General features: G+C 44.2%; 2 protein-coding genes across 4 annotated transcripts; one reads left to right on the top strand and one right to left on the bottom strand.

The window, feature by feature from the left end:
- Nucleotides 1-779: 779 nt before the first annotated feature.
- LOC101753184 (probable LRR receptor-like serine/threonine-protein kinase At1g56140) lies at nucleotides 780-17,141 on the top strand. 3 transcript variants are annotated; one of them, XM_022828327.1, is made up of 24 exons: nucleotides 780-1,003; nucleotides 3,182-3,368; nucleotides 3,620-3,718; nucleotides 3,941-4,012; nucleotides 4,094-4,165; nucleotides 4,486-4,557; nucleotides 4,655-4,726; nucleotides 4,800-4,871; nucleotides 5,571-5,642; nucleotides 5,737-5,808; nucleotides 5,914-5,988; nucleotides 6,120-6,191; nucleotides 6,282-6,347; nucleotides 6,428-6,490; nucleotides 6,878-6,922; nucleotides 7,023-7,090; nucleotides 7,168-7,577; nucleotides 7,665-7,860; nucleotides 13,766-13,915; nucleotides 13,999-14,123; nucleotides 14,468-14,678; nucleotides 14,759-14,990; nucleotides 15,098-15,248; nucleotides 16,562-17,141. In XM_022828327.1, exons 1-24 carry the CDS (start codon nucleotides 889-891, stop codon nucleotides 16,862-16,864), a joined length of 3,072 nt encoding a protein of 1,023 aa, XP_022684062.1. In that variant the 5' UTR covers nucleotides 780-888; the 3' UTR covers nucleotides 16,865-17,141. The 3 variants fall into 3 exon arrangements, with proteins under 3 accessions (XP_022684062.1, XP_004976816.1, XP_022684063.1); XM_004976759.3 differs by having other exon boundaries at nucleotides 781-1,003; nucleotides 3,620-3,691; XM_022828328.1 differs by lacking the exons at nucleotides 780-1,003; nucleotides 4,094-4,165 and having other exon boundaries at nucleotides 3,620-4,012.
- A 1,845-nt stretch (nucleotides 17,142-18,986) lies between these two features.
- On the bottom strand, nucleotides 18,987-20,438 carry LOC101768348. Its single transcript, XM_004978175.1, has one exon. It carries the CDS (start codon nucleotides 20,436-20,438, stop codon nucleotides 18,987-18,989), a length of 1,452 nt encoding a protein of 483 aa, XP_004978232.1.
- Between the last annotated feature and the right edge of the window lie 1,023 nt (nucleotides 20,439-21,461).

Below are 21,461 nucleotides of genomic sequence, written 5' to 3'. Positions count from 1 at the left end.
ATTAGACTATTAGTTACTCCCTTTATTTCAAAATGTAGGTCGTTTTGGTTTTGTTGATGAAAATATTTTCAATAATTGGAAAAAATAAGAGCCGTCCATCCAGAAAAATCGTGCGGTGGAAAGGTAGAAAGTACCTAGAGGTATCTAGAGAAAAGTAACAAGAAGTACCAAATAGGTGGAGACCAAGTACAAAAACAGTGGGACCGGTACTAATTTAATTTATTTTTTAATTACATTACTTGGATCAACAGTGTAATTTTTTTTAAAAAAGTACGTGGTGGAAGTACCCATTGCTACTTAACAATCATTTTTACCTCAATTATTTAGGTGCATAGCAAAATTTATGTATCTAAAAAGTTTAAAAACCGAACATTTTGAAACGGAAGAAGTACCTAGTAGTTTTTTCATCTTCATGAAATTGATTTCCCGTGGTGTAAACTGGACTGATTATGCATGTGCGAACTAGTAGTTGACACTTCAGACCAAAAGCAGCCGCACGGCGAAAGTTAGAACTCTGAGATGTATATGTGTCAGTATCGGAAGTGGTTGGCCTTTATTATTACTTCGTTGAATTGTTCCAGCTTCTGTCCATAGCAAACATCCCATCCTGGGAAATCGCCTTAATTATCTAGACCATGACAGTCTTGAATGGTTCGAGTGGATGAATCCAAAGCTTGAGAACGTCAGTCAGTCATGCAGTCGTCTTCAGTACTAATGTTGCCAAACGACCGCGTATCCCCAATCAGTCGTGTGCCTTTGACTGCTGCTTTATTTGCTTTGCTTTCCTTCTATGATGATGAAATCAGCAGATTTTTTGGACACGGAACAAGATTGCTTTCCTCGGAAGGGCCACGGCCAAGCTAAGCGAGAGCAGTTAGGAAGAGGGAGATGAGGTTAACACGGAGTTCTTCCCTCCGTGGCTACGTGCTCTCCGCGCTGCTTCTCCTAGCTGCGTCGGCCAAAGCTCAGCAAGCACCACCAACAAGGACAGATCCAACTGAAGGTAAGTCCTATTCAGCGCTCCTGCGATAAAAAGATAATTTTCGAGGTGTTCTATCTGATGAGCTCGATTGTATATTTGTAATTAAGTTTGTTCTTGCCTTTTGCTTTGTTTCTTTTCCTGGGAGGCGCCTCTCAGTTTGAGGTTGCTAGCTGTCAGCAATGTCCTCACGTTCTTAAGATAATATCCCCTGCAAGTAAGTTCTTGAAAAATCAGCTCGATCGAGTCGAATTCTTACCGGCATCATGGCCACCTTTGCTGTTGGAATTTCATCTCCCTGATCTGTACAATCCCTGATCTGTTCCAGAGAATCATCTGCCCGATTCGTCCAAGAAACTATCTCGTTCCAAATGTTTCGGGTAGAAGGGCAACAGGGGCGCGTTTAATGGTATGATATTATGGTTTTTCGCCTTTTGACCTCATCCATGTTTTGCCCACGAATAAGTCAGAAACTCTTGTGGTTCAACGCTAGTCCCACGTGAGGAAACATCGAACAGAGCAAGCCCACGAGGTGAAATTGGGATCCAAGCGAGAAAATATTAAGGGCACTCCCAACCCTCCAATTTCTATATCATTCAATACAGTACCATATCAGCGATCTAACGATGTGGCAGGTGATTTAACGAAGAAAGGGCAAGAAATCGTTTTTCTCATGTGAGAAACCGAGTCGGCTCGCGCACCAAAGTGCGTAGATACCGCCGTAATCGCGTTGTGCCAGCGTTATCGTTTCCTTCCTCGTTTTCTTGCCCATCTTCCCGATCCGCTGTGCGCCGCGACCCAACCCCAGGCTCCGTGCGCGCCTGCTACTGCCGCGTCGCGACCCTCCCTCACGCGCGCGCCGCGGCCATCCCCTCCCTCGCTCGCGCGTGCCAATTTCCGGCGCCTGTGTCCGCCTCACGCCGCTGGCCACCCCCGTGCGCGGCCGCGCACCAAGCCTCCGCCAGCAATTCCACACGCGCCGCTTCTAAGGATCGATTGGAGAAGAAAGGCGTACATCAAAAGAAATCGAGGAAGCCCTCTTCAAGTTCCAGACGTGTTGTTGGTGCTACCGCAGTTGCTTCTGCAGGCGCCAGTTCTCCGTCCGTTGCTTCAAGCGCCACTTTGGCACTTTGTCCAGGCACTGATCGAACCAGCACTCATCTCGCTCCTGCATTTTGGCCTGCATCGTCTCTTGGCGGCGCTTTCCAGGTCGATCGATCTTATAGCAGCTGTGAAAGAATTATTTTGTTTCAATGGCTCGGACTGTGGCAGCATGAAGGCTACGCGGTTGCTTGCGACAGCTGACCGAGCTTTGCTTGTGGTGCTTGCGTGAAATCATGAAATTTTGCTCTACATAGAAACTACCCATAGAAACTATGGGTTGGGGAGATTAGATCTACAAGTGGCATCTTGGTGATAGGTCAACATAGAAACTACCCATAGAAACTATGGTTTGGGACTGCCCTAAAAATCAACCTTCTTTAGAGAGCTAGTTGTTGACTTGTTGTGCAGCTTCAACCACCTTATGGCTGCTTGTCGTGGTAGTTACTTGCTAGTTGTCGTATTCATTGTCACAAACTAAAGTTTAGTTCCTGTCATATTGAATGTTTAGATACTAATTAGGAGTAATTACAAAACCAATTGCACAAATGGAGGCTAATTCGCGAGACGAATCTATTAAGCCTAATTAGTCCATGATTTGACATAGGCTTAATACATTCGTCTCGCGAATTAGCCTTCATCTGTGCAATTAGTTTTATAATTAGCTTAACTCCTAATTAGTATCTAAACATTTGATGTGATAGGGACTAAACTTTAGTCCGTGGAACCAAACGTATTATTACCCGTTGCCTTTATTTTTTTAAAAAATAAGAAAGCCCCGAGGTAGGACAGCTAGAGTCTTGGTATTTTTTTTTAAGGAACAGGTGGGGCTAAGACTCCTACTAGATATATATTTTTTATTAAAAAAGAAAAAAAAAAGTTACTATGTCACCAAGCTTTTAGGGTACTTATAATGCTTTTAATGTATTATAAGACTAGCTATCACTGTACACTACTAGATTCACCACTTTTGCCTAGAGTTCGCGTTGAGTGCCTGAGGGTGATCTGTTATTTTATATATTCTCTGTGGTCGGTAAAGGTTAGTCGGTGATTGCTTCTTTGGGATGTGTGTGAAGTATGAACCCGTTTTCGGTTTTGCAGCGGCGGCGGTGAATGCGGTGTTCGACAAGCTCGGCCAGACGGCGTCTTCGGCATGGAACATCAGCGGCGACCCCTGCACCGGCGCCGCCACGGACGACACCAACATCGACTCAGACATGAACTTCAACCCGGCCATCCAGTGCAAGTGCTCCGGCCAGAACAACACCGTCTGCCACATCACCAAGCTGTAAGTGTCTCACGCTTCCTATCCGTACGCCCACCATTAGTTGCTGGATGATCTAATTTGCCCACCTGAGGTGGCAGTTCGTGCACTCAGAGTGTGGCAAGCTAGTGCATCGTCCTTATCTCTGCAACTATTGCTTGTGCGGTTATTTGACGGCGCTCCATAACCTAGTGGTGTTTGTCTGATGACGAACATCCATGAAGGCTAAATTGAGATGGTGTGAGCTGATGGGTGCTTCACTGTTATTACTGCAGGAAAATGTACGCATTGAATCTGGTAGGTCCTATACCAGAAGAGCTGAGGAACCTCACGCACTTGACCAATTTGTATGAATTCTCAACTTTCTTGAAATCGTCAGTGAGCCAAAGTATCCCAAGTGTATATGAAGATTGTTTAGTCGCAATTTATCGGTGGACTTTGTCATTTTCCGCAGTTCCACAGCATATCATATTATCATAGCAGCGGATTGCTTTGTAGTAGCCTCCCGCATCAAGCTCAAAATTTCTTTAAATATAATACCTACTGAGAGCCATCCTTTTTCGTTTACATCTGATCTGATCTGACGTTTTTTTCAGGAACTTAATGCAAAATTACTTAACAGGGCCTGTACCATCGTTCCTTGGGGAACTGACTGCTTTGCAATACATGTGAGATTTAGAACCTAACATTACTACATCACATGTTTTGGGTAACATTGAAACTTAAATTATCTCCCTTGAACATAAAAGGAGTCTTGCAATTAATGCATTATCTGGATCTGTTCCAAAGGAGCTTGGGAAGCTTGTGAATCTTATATCGCTGTAAGAAATTTACCTTCTCTGTTTCATGACCCTATTTCAGTAGAAATCTTTGCTAATGTCCAAACTACAAAGTTTTATAAATCTCGACTTGGCTTTGTACACGTACCTATAAATTTATTTAAATGTGTAAGAATCAACAAATAAAGAACAGTTTAAGTTGAGAATACATGCTATCGACATCAAGCTTATAGAAAAAACACACCTTCATTCCTTCTACTAGTTGACCTCTGTCGAGAAATGTATTCATCCTTCGAAAGATAAGAAAGTTTCCTGTCACAAATCTTTTGCTACTAACCTGATATTTTTTTCTGGGATTTCAGGGGCATAAGCATGAACAACTTAAATGGATCCCTTCCTCCCGAACTGGGTAACATGGTTAAACTTGAGCAACTGTGCGTATTTTGATTAATTTTGGGCACCCTGTAGTCCTTACCTTTTTCTTCTGCCAAACCATGTTAACATTCTTATTCTTTTATTTCTGTCTTGCAGATATATTGACAGCTCTGGCTTAAGTGGTCCATTACCACCATCATTTTCTAAGCTTACAAGCATGAAAATATTGTATGCCTATAAAAGATGTTTTGTCAACAGTATCATTCATTTAACCTTATGTGTTTTTCTTATTTGTGATTAGGTGGGCATCAGATAATGATTTTACTGGGCAAATACCAGATTACATTGGGAGCTTCAGTAATTTATTAGAACTGTAAGATTTACAACTTATACTTTTCAGATGGTGATGATAATTTCTTTAAAGACATTGTGTACAGTTTGCAACAGTTCTCAAGTATGAAATTCATTTTGAACCCTGGCTCATTGTGCTCATAAATGAGATGGTATTAGCTAAGTGTAGTTTTTACTCTGCTAAATCTCCATTCAGTGGCCTATTAAAATAATCCACTTAAGGTCAGATGTGAGGTGGTTTCATCATTTTAGTAAATATTACATTTTTTCACTATTCATGATAATGCGGTGCTGTTCCACATATTCTGGACAACAAGGAACAATGCAATCTCCAGGCAACAACAAGTTTCAGTTGAGAGTTGCAGAAACATTTTCAAGTATGAATTTGATATGGTTATCCATCGAGCAAAAAATAAGTCTTTCCCTAGAATCACAGAATGGCTTGACAATCTGTTGTAATTTTCCTTTTTCTCCTATTGCTCTGTAAAATACTCTTTTTCCTGAATATATAACCAGTAGGGGTCCTAACCCCTCCTGTTCCATTAAAAAAATACTAGTGTTAAAAATATTGAATTGATTTTTCTAATAATTATTTTTTGTATGGAACAGATCATATTTCTATCTGCATAAATCTATTTACTTTTTTTACCAAGAAAGTGACCCTTGTACCAGCAGGATCTTCCTTCTTTCTTCACTAGTAACAACAACTATAATTTTGCAGACGGTTTCAAGGCAATTCATTTCAAGGTCCACTTCCAACCACTCTTTCTAATCTTGTCCAACTGACAAGCTTGTAAGTGACTACTGATGGCGGGAGTAGATAAGTATCATTGTCAAATATTAAGGTTGCAGAACAGAAGAATGAACTATTTATTTCTGTGGTGCAGACGAATAGGTGACATAGTAAATGGAAGTTCTTCACTGGCATTCATTAGTAACATGACATCTTTGAACACCTTGTATGCATAACTTGCCATTCATTTGATGACTCAAACTACATCTTAATATTTTCTGTAGTGCAACCAATTGTTAAATCCGAAAACTCTTGACATGTTTCATTGCAGAGTTTTGAGGAACTGCAGGATATCTGATAACCTGGCATCAGTAAACTTTTCACAGTTTGCAACATTAACCCTACTGTAAGACATTTTGTTTCTTCGTAAACTCCAGTCAACTACATGTTTTGCTAGATGCTTTAATGAACTGCTGTGGATTATGCATTGTTTGATGACCCCTTTCTCTCCTAGTCTCATTTGTTCTGTTGTTATAGGGATTTGAGTTTTAACAATATCACTGGCCAAGTACCACAAGCTCTGCTGAATCTGAATTCACTCAGCTTCTTGTATGGTTTATCTTGCCTTCTGATACTTATTTCTAGGTTCTGATGACAATGATCATTAATCTTGCTAATGCGCAAATTTGGTCTGCCTAGGTTTCTCGGGAATAATAGTCTTTCAGGAAGCCTTCCAAGTTCTATAGGAACTTCTCTTAAAAACTTGTATGTTTGTCCACTTTCATTTGTGAAGTAAAATTAGGAAGGCGTTTATCTATAACATTTACATGCTTTCTTTTGTGTAGAGATTTTTCCTACAACCAGCTATCAGGAAACTTTCCCTCCTGGGTTAGTCCGAATTTGACATTGTAAGTGCTGAGTTTTGCAAGCTTGATTGACTGACCGAAAATTCAGCCCTATTACTATTATTTTAAAGATAATCCAATATCATACACATGTATTAAACTAGCATTTTTTAATATCAATTACATCTAAAAAGCTGCTTTTGCTGCACCTAGATCATATTTATTTTTTCTTTTTTTCTTTTTCTTTTTTGCATTTGACGTCATCTATGATTCAGAATCTAAGCCACATATGATTCCAAATCTTTAATGAAGGAGAATTACTTTTCATTACAGTTTAGCTGAAAAAATAAATCGGTTATTTGTCCCTGCTTTTATTTATCTTATAAAACAAACCCTCAATATGCTCTGAAGTATGAACGGTGCCTTTTTTCCATGTTTCATTGTACATAGGAATTTGGTGGCAAACAATTTCGTGGTCAGCAACTCCAATAACAGGTCAGTTTACATTCGAATAGCTCCTCAAAATCTTCATGTACAATTATTGTTCTCTAAGCTCGTATTTTGAATTCAAAATGTCAATGTTTGACATCTGCAGTGTCTTATTACCTTCGGGGCTGGAGTGCCTTCAGCGAGACACACCCTGCTTTCTTGGCTCTCCACAAAGTGAGCTTCTAGCTTCTGCAACGTGCGTCTACTTAGCTAAATTAACATAAGTATTAAATAATTTAACATGCTTGCAGCTACCTCCTTTGCTGTGGACTGCGGGAGCAGTAGTTCAATATCAGGATCAGATGGTTCCGTGTATCTGCCTGATGATGCCAATCTTGGACCTGCATCCTATTATGTTACAGGAGCACCAACATGGGGTGTTAGCAATGTAGGGACATTCATGGAGGCATCAAAAAGAGATTACATAATACAAAGCTTAAATGCAAGTTACACAGTATACAGCCCAACACGCCAGTTTCGGAATACCCCGGATTCAGAACTGTTCCAGAAAGCAAGGATGTCGCCTTCGTCTTTAAGATACTTTGGCGTTGGACTTGAGAACGGAAACTATGTAGTAACGCTTCAATTTGCAGAGATTGTCTTTGAGGACTCACAGACTTGGAACAGTTTAGGTAAAAGAGTTTTTGATATCTATATACAGGTAGGTTAGTTCCAGTCGTACTAATAACCTACCCTTGGTTTTTACTTTTTAGCTTGAGCTGGTCACGAGTTTTTTATTTTGGTAAAGGGTGAGCGGAAGGAGCAGAACTTTGACATAAGAAAGGAAGCAAGAGGATCTTACGCTGCTGTCCAGAAGCAATATATTATTCCTGTCACTAGAAACTTCCTTGAAATTCATCTGTTCTGGGCTGGCAAGGGCACTTGTTGCATCCCTTCTCAAGGCCACTACGGGCCTTCAATCTCAGCTTTGAGTGTAACTCCAGGTACTCTCTCTCCCATTTGCTTCAAATCCCAAGATTCTATTAGGAATAGCACTTGTATTCATAACAGGGGTACTAGGCCATATATATACAGGTACAGGGAGGGGGAAATATACACAAAACCTCCTAATAGAAAAGGTAAAATACCAACAGTACATATACATCTAAACACCCCCCTCAAACTCATGGTGGATCAAGAACACTGAGTTTGGAGAGATTAAATCTGTGCTGAGCACGGGTCTGTGCCTTTTGTAAAGAAATCAGCTAGCTGCAACTCTGAAGGCATATACTGAAGAGCAATGACCCTATCCTGAACCTGTGATCATGTATAAGAGACATCCACACCAATATGCTTAGTAAGCTCATGCTTCACCGGATCACGGGCAATACTGATAGCTCCCGTACTGTCAGACAAAAGAGGAGTCAGCACAGAAACTGAAACACTAAAATCCTCAAGCAACCACCGTAACCAAGTCACCTCTGCCGTCACAAGCGCCATAGCACGCAACTCAGCCTCAGCACTCGAACGAGAAACTGCTACCTGCTTCTTAGTCTTCTAAGCAATAAGGGAACCACCAAGAAAAACACAATAGGCAGAAAGGGATCGATGATCAGAGGGATCACTAGCCCATGTAGCATCACAATATCCCTGGAGATATAAACAGCTAGAGCGTGAAAAGAATAGATGGCGTGAAAGAGTTCCACGAAGATAACGTAAGACACGAAGAAGATGACTATAATGAAGATGAGTGGGAGCGGAAACAAACTGACTCAGGATATGCACAGCATAAGAGATATCACGACAAGTAACACCAAGATAAACAAGACTCCCAACAATATGTCGATAATGAGTAGGGTCCTCAAGAGGCTCACCGTCAGCGGCGCGAAGATGGACATTAAGTTCCATGGGAATCTCAACAGTCCGTTGATCAGTAAGAGAAGCCCGATCAAGAAGATCCTGAATATACTTTTCTTGAGACAGATAGAAGCCCTCAGATGTAGAAGAAACCTCAATCCCAAGAAAAAAATGAAGAGGACCAAGATCAGACATAAGAAACTGATCATTGAGACGAGCCTTGACAAAGGCAATATACTGAGGATCATCTCCAGTGATGATCATATCATCGACATAAAGAAGGAGAAGAGTCCGACCACGTGGCGAAGTATGGACAAAAAGTGCAGGATCATGAGCACTAGCAAAAAAACCAGCAGTAGTGACCACATAGGCAAAACGCTGGAACCAAGCACGAGGAGCCTGTTTTAGCCCATAAAGCGAGCGACGAAGATGACAAATCATACCCTCAGGAACAGAATACCTAGGCAGCGGCTGCATATAGACCTCCTCACGCAGCTCACCATTAAGAAAGGTATTCTTGACATCAAGTTGAGAGATGGACCACTCACGAACAGAGGCCACAGCAAGAAGAGTGCGAACAGTGGTCATGTGAGCAACAGGAGCAAAAGTCTCATCATAGTCTCAACCATGAGCAACAAGATGAGCTTTATAGCGCTCAAGAGATCCATCAGAGCGGGTCTTAACCTTATAAACCCACTTACATGTAATAGGGCGCACATGGGCAGGACGAGGAACAAGATCCCATGTGTGAGTGCACTCAAGAGCAGCAATCTCCTTAGCCATAGCATGTTGCCATTCCGGATGAGGAAGAGCATCACGATAAGATGTCGGCTCCGAAAGAACAGTAGCAGCATAAGCGGAAGGAGAATAACAATTAGGACGTTGATGAAGACGATGACTACGATGAAGAAGCTGCTCGGGAGAGGAATCCTCCGAAAGAGAGGCCTCAATAGGAGAAGATGGCATATCAGACGAAGATGGCACAACAGAAGATGATGGCACATCAGAAGAACATGGCACATCAGAAGGCCGAACTCGACGAGTATAGACATGTGTCACTGGTGGCTTCACAGAAAAATTAGCAGCCACAATAGAACAGTCCAAAAAAGTAGACTCCGAAGAGAGCACATCAGCACGATGGACAGACGAGGAGACTACAGGGGGAACCACTGGAGGAGGTACCTGACATGATAAAGGTATGATAGAAATAGAAGTATCAAGTAATATTAAGAAGGATAGTGGATCAACCAAAGATGTCGGGGAAACATCAGAAGAAGGACGAGGATAGAAAGGACGAGATTCATCAAAAACAACATCCCGAGAAATCCGCATCCTACAACCAACCGGATCCCAACAACGATATCCCTTATGCTCAGAACTATAGTCGAGAAAAACACACTCAGTAGATTGAGCAGTCAACTTCGTGCGCTCACGCGGTGCAACAAGCACATAGCACACACAATCAAAGAGACGAAGACTGAAATAGTCAGGTGATTTATTCAGAAGACGCTCAAAAGGAATCTCACCATGGAGAGCAGAACAAGATTGAATGTTAGTCAAATAAGTGGTTGTAGACACAGCCTCAACCCAAAAATGAGGTGGAATAGAAGAAGCAAGCATAAGAGCACGAGCAGTCTCAAGAAGATGACGATGCTTGCGCTCGGCCACACCATTTTGAGCATGGGTGCCAGGACAAGAAAATTGAGCAAGAGTGCCTTGCTCAGAGAGAAGTTGACGAAGAGCTACAGAAAGATACTCGCCTGCAAAATCAGCACGAAAAACACGAATAGAATTGTCAAAATGAGTGCGGATAAGACTTGTAGATGGATAAGACCTCGGTACGATGTTTCATAAAATAAATCCATGTATGACGAGAAAAATTATCTATGAATATAATATAGTATCGATGGCCCCCTTTAGAAACAAAGGGAGCAGGACCCTAGACATCTGAATGAACAAGATCAAAAGGATGCTGTGACACAGACTCACTAGAATGGTAGGGAAGCTGAATCTGCTTGCCCAACCGACAACCCTGACACTGAGCTAAAGACTCATGACCTGAAACTGACCCTAGCAGACCACGACGAATCAAACTAGACATACGAGAGCCACATAGATGACCCAAGCGATGATGCCACTAATCAAAAGATGAGGTCGACGAAGGAGCCATAGCGGAGCCAACTAGACTGACGGGCGCAGCAGAAGGAAGACGAAGCTAGTCAAGCTCCCAAAGACGCTGAGAATCACGACGACGAGGGCCAGTACCAACCAGCTGACCCGTGCAATGATCCTGAACATAACAAAAATCAGGATCAAGAATAACACAACAGTCATGATCAGTGAGCTGGCCAGCGGACATGAGCTGCATGGTCAGATCGGGAACATAAGAAACATCAGGGATATGAAAAGAGTCAGATAGAAGAGTGCCGTGTCCTACAACAAGAAGAGAAGAACCATCAGCTGTATGAACAGTGGGAGAACTAGGTGGAGAACGTATGGAAAGAAAGACAAGTGCAATCAGGAGTCATATGAAATAAAGCACCAGAATCAAGAATCCATGGATAAATACCTGGAGTAGACGTGGAAGGTGAGCCCAGAGCGGAAGACTGAGAAGCAGCAGCAGAACCTGTAGGTGCAGAAGGCTGAGTCACAAAACCTGCAGCTCCCGGTGGCGTAGAGGAAACAAGGTGACTAAGCAACCTGATGATCTCTTGTGTCTCAGAACCAGCCGAACTCCTCTGAGGACCTCCAGAACCAGAACCACCAGTACCACTAGTACCCTGCGAAGAATGAGCAGAACCACCGGTACCGCTAGGACCCTATGAAGAACGTCCACCTCGGCGAGACTGACCCTCACGAGACTGAGCCTTCTTCTTCCTATAACAAAATGCCTCCACATGGTTATCCTTGCCACACCAGTCACATTTAAGACCTCCACCCCCTCGACTCTTAGAAGAAGGCACCACAGGAGGAGGAACATCAAGACGAGTGGAGAAGCTAGCGGCCAGACTGAAGAATACCGCATCAATCCAACAGCAAGAAGGCGAGTCTCCTCATTACGAACAGCAGCAAGAGCCTCCATCAGGGAAACACAAGGATGGTGAGCAAGCAGCTGTGCACGAAGTGGCTCAAACTCATCCTGAAGACGCGTCAAGAAGTCGTAGGTGCGACGAAACTCAAGGGCCTGCTGCTGACCCAGGCAGGACTGACAAGTGCTAGGTGACAACTAAGGACCAAGGGTGTCAAGCTGGCGCCAAATAGAAGAAATTTGACCATAGAAATTATCAACTGTACCATCACCTTGGCAAACAAGCTACTCCTGACGAATGACTGTAAGAAAAGTAGACTGACCAGTGGGCTCATAACGCGTACGAAGAAAAGCCCACATCTGATGTGCAAAATCAAGCTCAACAATATCAGTCGAAACCCTATCCTCCATGCTAGCAACACGAATAGAAGCAGCTTGAGCATCCTCATCAAACCATGTTCGGTATGCAGTAAACTGAGACTCATACGACGCAAGACCATCATCATAGTCAGCAAGCAGCTTCACCACATCCGCATCATAAGCAGCAAGCAACCGATCCATCTCTTCAGCCGTAGCCTTCTCTAGAATGGCAGGCTTCTCAGGAATCACCGGGTATGTAGGAGCAGTAGGACGAGGTGGGCAAGACAACTCGCCAGTCAGAAACTCCCAAAGACGAAGACCACGCATATGAATCCGTAGACGAGGAACCCAATCTCGATAATTGGTGCCATTGAACAGCACCGGACAATGTAACACTGGGACACCACCAGACGAAGGAGCTGAAGAAGGAGCCATGGTGACAGCAAGAGTGCAGAGGAATAGCGGCGAGTAACGGCGAGAGCGCACACGTTTTTTTTTCTTCCTCTCGCTGCTGGTACTCAACAGCCCAAACGTGCACTGTAGAAGCAAAGCAGCCACAGGAACAGAGGCAGCAAAGAGTACATAGAACAGCAGAGTTTTTTTTTTACCTTCACGGAGCGCACGTTGGATGGCTCCGGCGACGACGGGAAGGCGGCAGGCAGCGGAGCGCACGGATGGATCCGGCGGGCAAGACAAGCGACGGAGATGAGCGCAGGCATCGGGGGACGAGGAGGCGGGCGAGCCGCTGGCGGGACGGCCGGGACAAGGCGCAGGAGCCGGCGACGGGGCAGAAGGCAGCGGAGGAAGGAGCACACAAGTGCAACGTGCTATGTAGGAAATAAAATCTAGGTAGATTGAGAAGAAACCTAACCCTAGTTTGGCTCTGTTACCATGTTAGGAATAACACTTGTATTCATAATAGGGGCACTAGACCATATATATACAGGTACAGGGAGGGGGAAGAAAAGGTAAAATACCAACAGTACGTATACATCTAACATCTAACACCATCTTGTTAGGTCTAAACTCGCATGAGTTTTTTTTTTTAGAATTCCAGGAGGATACCCGGTCCGTATGCATTGCAACGGGACCAACTAAACTCGCATGAGTGTGATCACCTAAATCTAATAGTGAATAGATAGACTTGAAATGAACTTGGAGAAGCTGTGTTAGGCTTTAGCTTAGATCCATATGCCTGCTTGGTGCAGGTGAGATGTAGTAGAAGGAAACGGATCGGGTGACGTCAGTAGTGACAGTAGTAAACGAAATGAACTTGCAGGAAACGGAGATCACCAACATCAGTAGTGACAGCAGCAGCCTTCCCATTGACCATCTTTTACGGTCCATCTTCAACGGATCGGGTGTTGAACTATGGGCTGTTGACCGCAGCCTTCTTTGGTTGACTTGCACATATAGTTTCGACCATGAGAAATGCTGACAATTAAACATGCTGACAATTAAACCTATGCATAAATATATACTAATAATGCATATCTATTCTAAATTTTGCAAATATTCTCATCTGAATTCCAAAATAAAAATGAGTAAAATTCAGGAGAACATAACATAAACTTCAGAGTCAAAATATGCTGATTCTTTGTAAGATCACTGTCTTATTCCAACAAGTGAGCTTTTTTTGAATCTGACATACTTCATGATTACAGCACGTAATGCTGCTCCGAAGAGAAGTAAGAATAAAACAGGTGTAATTGTTGGAGCTGCGGTTGGTGCAGTAGTTGTAGGACTAATAGTAGTGCTCACTGGACTGTATGTCCGGATGCAGAAAAGTAGAAAACTGTCTTTGGAGCAACAAGGTACATGATACACTATGCTCACAATGTATTCTTTAAACGAAAATTGGTTGTGTTCATGAATTTATCGCTTGTCATCCTTGCAGACCTGTACAATACTGTCGGAAGACCTAATTTATTCACTTACAGTTACGGTGAACTAAAGACCGCTAGTGAAAATTTTAATTCCAGTAACTTTCTCGGCGAAGGAGGGTATGGGTCAGTTTATAAGGTTAGTTCATATGTAGTGCACATGGATGACAATTTTCTGTTAAATTTTACTTTCTGTGAATTTTTTGACACTGATCTGTTTCTTTATGCAAATTGTCTAGACCTCTTTTATTTTATCTCTACTTTTCGGCAATGTGTATTCTTTTTCTCACTGCACATGCTTCTCCCGTTCTTTTTACTAATACAAATCTATACATATTTATTTCAAAAAATATATACATATGCTCCCTACTGATTTATTTTTCTTTTTGTTGTGGTTGTCTTCTTCATTTTCTCCATTACAGTATACATATGGTAATGCTGATGCTTAAAACATGCATTTTTAAAAATGGCACCTTCTGGCAGGGTAAATTATCCGATGGAAGTGTAGTGGCAATAAAACAACTATCTGAAACATCCCGTCAGGGGAAGAAGCAATTCATAACAGAAATAGAAACTATTTCTCAAGTGCAACACCGTAATCTCGTGAAGTTGTATGGTTGCTGCCTTGAAGGCAATTACCCATTGTTGGTTTACGAGTATCTAGACAACGGAAGCCTTGATAAAGCATTGTTCGGTAATGTTTCATTCAATTCGATGCAACTGAAAAAAGTTCAGTTTTCTTACATAAATCTGAATATTATTCTTCATTGGCAGGAAATGGGAGATTGAACCTGGACTGGCCAACACGCTTTGAGATATGTTTGGGCATTGCAAGAGGCCTGGCTTACCTCCATGAAGAGTCTAGCATCCGTGTTGTGCATAGGGATATAAAGGCTAGTAATGTCTTACTTGATGCCAATCTTAATTCTAAGATATCTGATTTTGGTCTCGCCAAACTTTATGATGACAAGAACACGCATATCAGCACAAAAGTTGCTGGTACATTGTAAGCACATCTCCAACCTTCTCCCCCTTACGCATCTTGACACACTATATATATTAGTTTCGTTAACTTTGTGAGCTAATGGTGATCTTTTTACTGTTTTCGTCAAGTGGATATCTTGCACCTGAGTACGCCATGAGAGGTCATATGAGTGAGAAAGTTGATGTGTTTGCTTTTGGTGTGGTCATATTGGAGACTATAGCTGGAAGGCCAAACTATGATGGTAGGCTTGGTGAAGACAAAGCATATCTTTTAGAATGGGTAAGGTCACTGTACAATTGAGATCCAGGTCATGCAATGTTCCACTCTTTCTTCCTGTGCTATTGGGGTGGGAAAATCCACACTAGATTCATGAGTGATTTAAAGTATCAAAGCACACATGCATTCATGAGATTCTTTAATCAAACACAACCACGATTTTTTACCTGCGGAAAAAAAACACAACCACAATTTTAGTCTGCTAAGGTTTGAATAGTACTCGCACCTACAATACTACACAATTTATATCATTCTAAAATCATTTGTTGATGAGACATATCTATTTTTTATCAAAATATAAGGTATTATTGTTGTGGACGCTTTTGTGGGCTGAACCTACAGGCGGCGCAGCAAGCCGGCGCCAGCAACAGCTCCGGCATGTTAGGCGCCTGATTTGTTGGATAAGATGGCAGGACGTTAGCAATAGCTGTTAATTAGGATTTGGTTTGTTAGCACCAAGCAATATATAAGCCGGCTGGTTCTTTATTGATAGGCAAGCAAGGATTGAGTTGTTAAGATTCAGAGCCTCTGCAGAGGGCGAATCTAGCTCAGTCGTTGCCATTGTGTTAGTTCCACAGATCAATAAAGCTAATCCTTTCCCTGCACTTAACAATTATTTAGATTATAGAAACATAAAATGGAAAAATTACACTACCCTAAGCAATCCACTTTTTCCGTTTAACCCTGTGAACAAAATTCTGGATTAATTTACTATCCCAAACTATTTTAGTTGGTCCGACCTATCCCTAATAATTTTTTTTTCATGTACAAGTTGAGTTTTAGATTTAAATTTTACGAGCAGGTAGAGAACATGATGCTTTATATTAGAAAAATACATCAACTATATTAGATGGTATGATTATACTTGTACTTTCTTTCTTATTTCCCATGCATGGAACTTTTTCATTATATGAATTTCTTTTGTTCCAGATAGTATTTTTCTCATAGAATTTTTAAGGAAAAAATAGATCAGAGGGAGATATGTCCCTTCACGGACCGGTGACAAAGGGTTTCATCGAACCTTGGACTTAAACAGTCTAACCAAAAACTTGCGAAAAGTTGCCTTTTTTTTTTTGCAGAAACTGCTAGTCAACATGTCATTATGTGAACTTGTTATTAGAGGCTGGCATCTCTTGTTAAATTTTAGCATGGCCGTAGTATTATTGTGGATCCTATTGTTGCGTACTTGCACAGCAGAAGATCAATGTTTGGAACCATCTTGAAAATGATGATTGTGTGTTTTTTTGTTCTGCTATTGCGACAGGAAAAAAAAAACAGTTGGATCTGAATTGTCCCCCAACTTATCATGCTTTCAGGTCTGGCAACTTTACGAGGACGACCATCCTCTGGACGTCACAGACCCTAGGCTCGCAGAATTCAACAGCGAAGAGGTGCTCCGTGCCATCCGCGTTGGCCTCCTCTGCATCCAAAGCTCACCTCGGCAGCGCCCGCCCATGTCGAGGGTGGTGTCGATGCTCGTCGGGGACATTGAGGTGCCCGAGGCGGTTACTAAGCCCAGTTACGTCATCGAGTGGCAGAGCAACGCCATGGGGACGTCGAGCTCGGAGCCGGGGGCGGAGGCCATGTCCCTGAGCTCCGTCATCGATGAAGGCCGGTGATTGATGACCATCGCCCATCGGCAAGTTAAGATCAACTTCTGCCAAGACCAAGATTGTTTCTTGGAAATTCACTTGGAAAAATTTCGATTCGGATGTGTACAAGAATTGCCAATTCGCTCGAAAAAAGGCTGTAAATTGCAATTGGCTGGACCACACAGCTTCATATCACCGAACGTGCTTTGTGTCATGAGCGACCAGGCCTTGGGCCTTGCAATAGGCCCAGCCCTTGTAATATCCGCCTGTACGGTTCACAAAAATATCTCTTTTTTTGCGCCCCCTTTCCTGCAAACGCATGGACGTGGTGCACATCCGTGACGAAAGCAGCTGTCGTTGCTACATTTGAATCGGTTAGTGGAATCGTACGAAGCGGTCGCTGTCTCCTTGACAAAACGCTCTCGATTCGTTCTCTCCAAAATCTGCCGGCACACGTGTGCGTGCGCCTTGCTGGTCAATCCAGACCTTTGGAAAAAGAAGCATAAGCCGAACGATCATGTGCACAGGCGTGCCACATAGTCGCATGTCGATTGCGTTTAAAGGTGAAGGAAATTCCATATCGAGGCATTAGGAATCAGCATCAACCAGTCAAACAACAATTAAGAACAAATTTTATTTATCACTTGGACAATAATTCATAATTTCCATGACTTTTACAGTGTACACTTAAATAAATGTTATGTCAGATGCATATAGCGAAAGATAAATTTAAAAAAAATTAAAATAACTTATAATCTGAGACGGATGGTGTAGTAATAGAGCATGCGTATGCTCAAATCAAATGGCAACTACGAGGAACTTTCACCACTCTTCCACCAATACCTGATACAAAGATACACAATTCCACCGCATACTCTATATTCACTGCATGATCAGGACTCTAGTTGGATGGGATATCTGCATCCGCTCGATCTAGCTCAGTTACTTTTTAATCTCAACTTTCATGTGCCCGCTATGAGCAACTCACAATTATTTATAATATTGGTCAAGTGGTTTGTAAAAGGACATGCACAAAAAAAATTGTGCCGGCATGCCAACTTTGCGTATAATTTATAGTACGTGCTTTATCAATGAAATAACCACAATCTCGTAATCGTTCATTTCAAAAAAAAATTATAGTACGTGCTACTGTGCTACAGCTATTATTACATTTGATTTCGGGAAATATGCATGAAAAGCAGCCAGCTCGTTGAAGTACATGATTACAAAGATTTTTTTTTGTTGATATTTGTGGCTGATGGCGTCGGGTTCCACCCTCGTGCAAGCAAATAAACGGGCCGGGATGACGACGTCGAGGTTCATGTCCAAGTTGGCAGTGCATTAGAGCAGTGTATGGCTGAAAGGAGCCAACCACATTATGGCATCAACCAAAACCTCTCCACATTAGTATTGCAACTAGATGTACGGATGCTCTTACTTTCTTAAAACGATTAGAACTAAAATGATTACTAGCTCCTTAGTCTTGAATTAATGGATTTCGACACCCGGTGGGCGGTGGCATGTGCTTTATTTCCAATTCGGCAATTCCATGTCATGGTCAAGCCACAACCTTTATTTAAAAAGGAAGAAGAAGAATGGTTTTTTGCTGGAGATTGTGCGAGATGGTTGCCTGTTCGATTGCACGACGAAAGAAGAAATTCCTTATCGAGGCATAGCGTGAACCGGTCCAATGTAAGAGGATTAGAGCATGTAAAAGGATGCTCAAATTGCACTTATGAGGAGCTTTCAGCACTGCATTGAGACGAATGGTTGGGTAGGATGTCTGCATCGGCATGACAAAGCTATCGTATTGTTTTTTTTATCTCAGCGATGATGATGCTAATTAGTTATTTGCAACTCGTACTTCATAATTGGTCAAGTTGGTGTAGGTTGACAATAAACTATCAAATCCACTTGTATTGTTTTGTAGTACTAGCTTGCTACATCTTTTTAATCTCTGAAAATGTGCATGGAAAACAAGAGCAATATGTATAATCTCCAATTAATGCGTAGCAGACCTTTGGTTGATATTCGTGGCTGTTAGACTAGGCACTGTGCGGTTGCATATGTGTGTTGCGTGTGTGGCTGCATGTGTGCGAGGACGTATATATATATGTACCCAATCAATCGAAGAAGGTATCGTGTATTCCTATATTCCACTCTTCATGGTATCAGAGCCGACGGAAGTAACAGGAAGTGTAGCCCCATTACCAACAATGATAGATGAAGGATTTGATGACAAAGGAGGGTGAGAGGATGAAATTATACCAGCGTTGTTGACCATATGAGCGCCAGCACCAGAGTCGACGTACCAGTCGCTAGGGCCCGGAGGAGTCAGCGACATGGTGCTGAAGTTGCTGGCGAGCGACGTCGTGTCAAATGACCCCCCGTGCATGGGAGTCCACGGCTGCTGTGGCGCCTGCTGCTGCGGTGGTGGAGCATAGGGGCCGTGTTGCCCGTACCCGAACCCAGGAGGTGCGCCATAGCTGTATGGCGCAAGGTAGGGCTGAGGCGGCGTGATGGCGGTGAAGGCCGGCGGGCGATGGGGTGCTCCTGGCGTAGGGCCCGTGGGTGGCTGGTGCGGCCAAAACTGCAGCGTGCCCGCCCACGGGTTGTAGATCATGGGCGGCGGACGAGGAGCAACGGGTTGCCCGGCGTTGGTGCCCTGCTGCTGCTTGTTGCCGCCGCGACCACGCCGGCGCCCGTTGCGGTTGCCCTGACCGCCGCCGTAGCCGCCTCTTTGGCCGCCCTCGTGACCACCGCCCTGGTTGCCCCCTTGAGCGTCACCAGGTGCGCGACTAGGAGGGCGAGAGCTGCCGGCTGAGTCAGTGAAGACGGCCGACGGGGCTGGAGGTGGCGGGACAGGGGTGTCATCGGCAGCGTCGTTGATGTCGATCTCCTCGAGCAGGAGCAGCGTGCGCGCCTCGGCAAAGGTGGGGAACGGCTGCCGCAGCTTGATGTTGGTGACCATGGGGCGGAACTTGTCGTTGAGGCCACGGAGGAGCGTGAGGACGAGGGTGCGGTCGCCAACGGGATCGCCGAAGTCGTTGAGGGTGGCAGCCATCGTCTCGAGCTTGCGGCAGAAGTCGGTGATGGATGACGACCCTTGCTTCACCGTGCGGAACTCGGCGGACAGCAGCAGCGCGCGCGATTCACGCTGGCCGAGGAACTCGTCCTCGAGATGGAGCCAGGCGATGCGAGCGTTGGGGTTCTTAAGCATGGTGGATTGCTGAAGGTCGGCATTGATCGTCCCGTAGATCCACGTGAGGACGGTGCAGTCCATCTGCACCCACGCCGGCCGATCGGCGTTGACCACGTCGGTGAGGACGTGATCAGTGAGGGTGTACTTGCCGAGCACGACGAGGAAGAGGGAGCGCCAGCGGTTGTAGTTGTTCGCGGCGCGGTCGAGGACCACCGGGACGAGCACCTTGATGTTCAGGACGGAGATGGCGGCGGAGTGGACGTTGGCGTGCTTGGCCTCGTACTTGTCGAGAGCCTTGGCGCGGTCAGCGGCGATCTGGCGGAGGCGGGCAGCCTCGGCCTCGCGCTCGCGCTCCTCGCGCGCTTCGCGGGCCTGGCGCTCGGCTCCGGATTCGGCCATCGGCGAGAGACGCGCGTCGGGGACGGACGAGTCGGGATCGCGGGCCGGCGGCAGATCACGCGCGGCAGAGCACGCGCGTCGCGCGTCGGGATCGCAGGCGTGGACCGCGTCACGCGCGGGAGAGGCAGGCACGGCACGATGGCGCTCGTGCGGGAAGAGGTGGCCGGCGAGCGAACTGCCCAACGGCGGCGGCGGCGCACCGTTCGTGGGGAACGGTGGCGGTTGGGTAGGGTTAGGCGGAAGCGTTGATTACGGGATCGTAACCTCCCCTATTGTGATAATGTCAGTGCAGTCTACCTCTCCAGTAACCCAGTTCAGCATCAGCGAACAAAGCATGTCGAGATTGATCTACACTTCGTCAGAGAGCGAGTCGCCCTTGGTGAGGTCCACGTCCTGCATGTTCCAACTACGTCCCAGTACGCCGATATCTTCACCAAAGGTTTGCCGACGTCCATGTTCACAGAGTTTAGGTCCAATCTTAATGTTTGCGGTGCTCCCAGTTAAGACTGTGGGGGAGTGTTAGACTAGGCACTGTGCGGTTGCATATGTGTGTTGCGCGTGTGGCTGCATGTGTGCGAGGACGTATATATATATATATATATATATATATATATATATATATATATATATATATATATATATATATATATATATATATATATATATATATGTATGTACCCAATCAATCGAAGAAGGTATCGTGTATTCCTATATTCCACTCTTCAGTGGCAAAAGACGTTGAATTTCTCCCTTTTGTTCAAGCTGATCAAAGGGGATGACGACGTTGGGGTTGAAGGCCAAGGTGGCACACTTGAGCAGTACGGCCCAAAAGCAACCGATGCACGTGAAGTTGTGAACCAAAAATTCCTCGCACAAGTCACATACTCACATGTGGCGAAATGCAAATGTACATTGCACCTCATGCTCAGATTAACAGCTCCGAAATATTCATGTTCACCAAGCTAGTATAACAAAACGATTAGAAGAAATAAAATAAAGCTTGCCATCTTCATACAAAAGTGC

Source organism: Setaria italica, chromosome VII, assembly GCF_000263155.2.
Source record: "Setaria italica strain Yugu1 chromosome VII, Setaria_italica_v2.0, whole genome shotgun sequence".
NCBI lineage: Eukaryota > Viridiplantae > Streptophyta > Magnoliopsida > Poales > Poaceae > Setaria > Setaria italica.
Note: the sequence above shows the minus strand (reverse complement) of the source record. Positions and strands in the feature narration are given on the sequence as shown.

Excerpts from the sequence above, each read along its gene's own strand:
- LOC101753184 (XM_022828327.1), top strand. The coding sequence starts at position 889 with ATGAGGTTAACACGGAGTTCTTCCCTCCGTGGCTACGTGCTCTCCGCG. Across the intron at positions 1,004-3,181 it reads AAGGACAGATCCAACTGAAG|CGGCGGCGGTGAATGCGGTG; the intron begins GTAAGTCCTATT and ends TCGGTTTTGCAG. Across the intron at positions 7,578-7,664 it reads TTTTTGATATCTATATACAG|GGTGAGCGGAAGGAGCAGAA; the intron begins GTAGGTTAGTTC and ends ATTTTGGTAAAG.
- LOC101768348 (XM_004978175.1), bottom strand. The coding sequence starts at position 20,438 with ATGGCCGAATCCGGAGCCGAGCGCCAGGCCCGCGAAGCGCGCGAGGAG.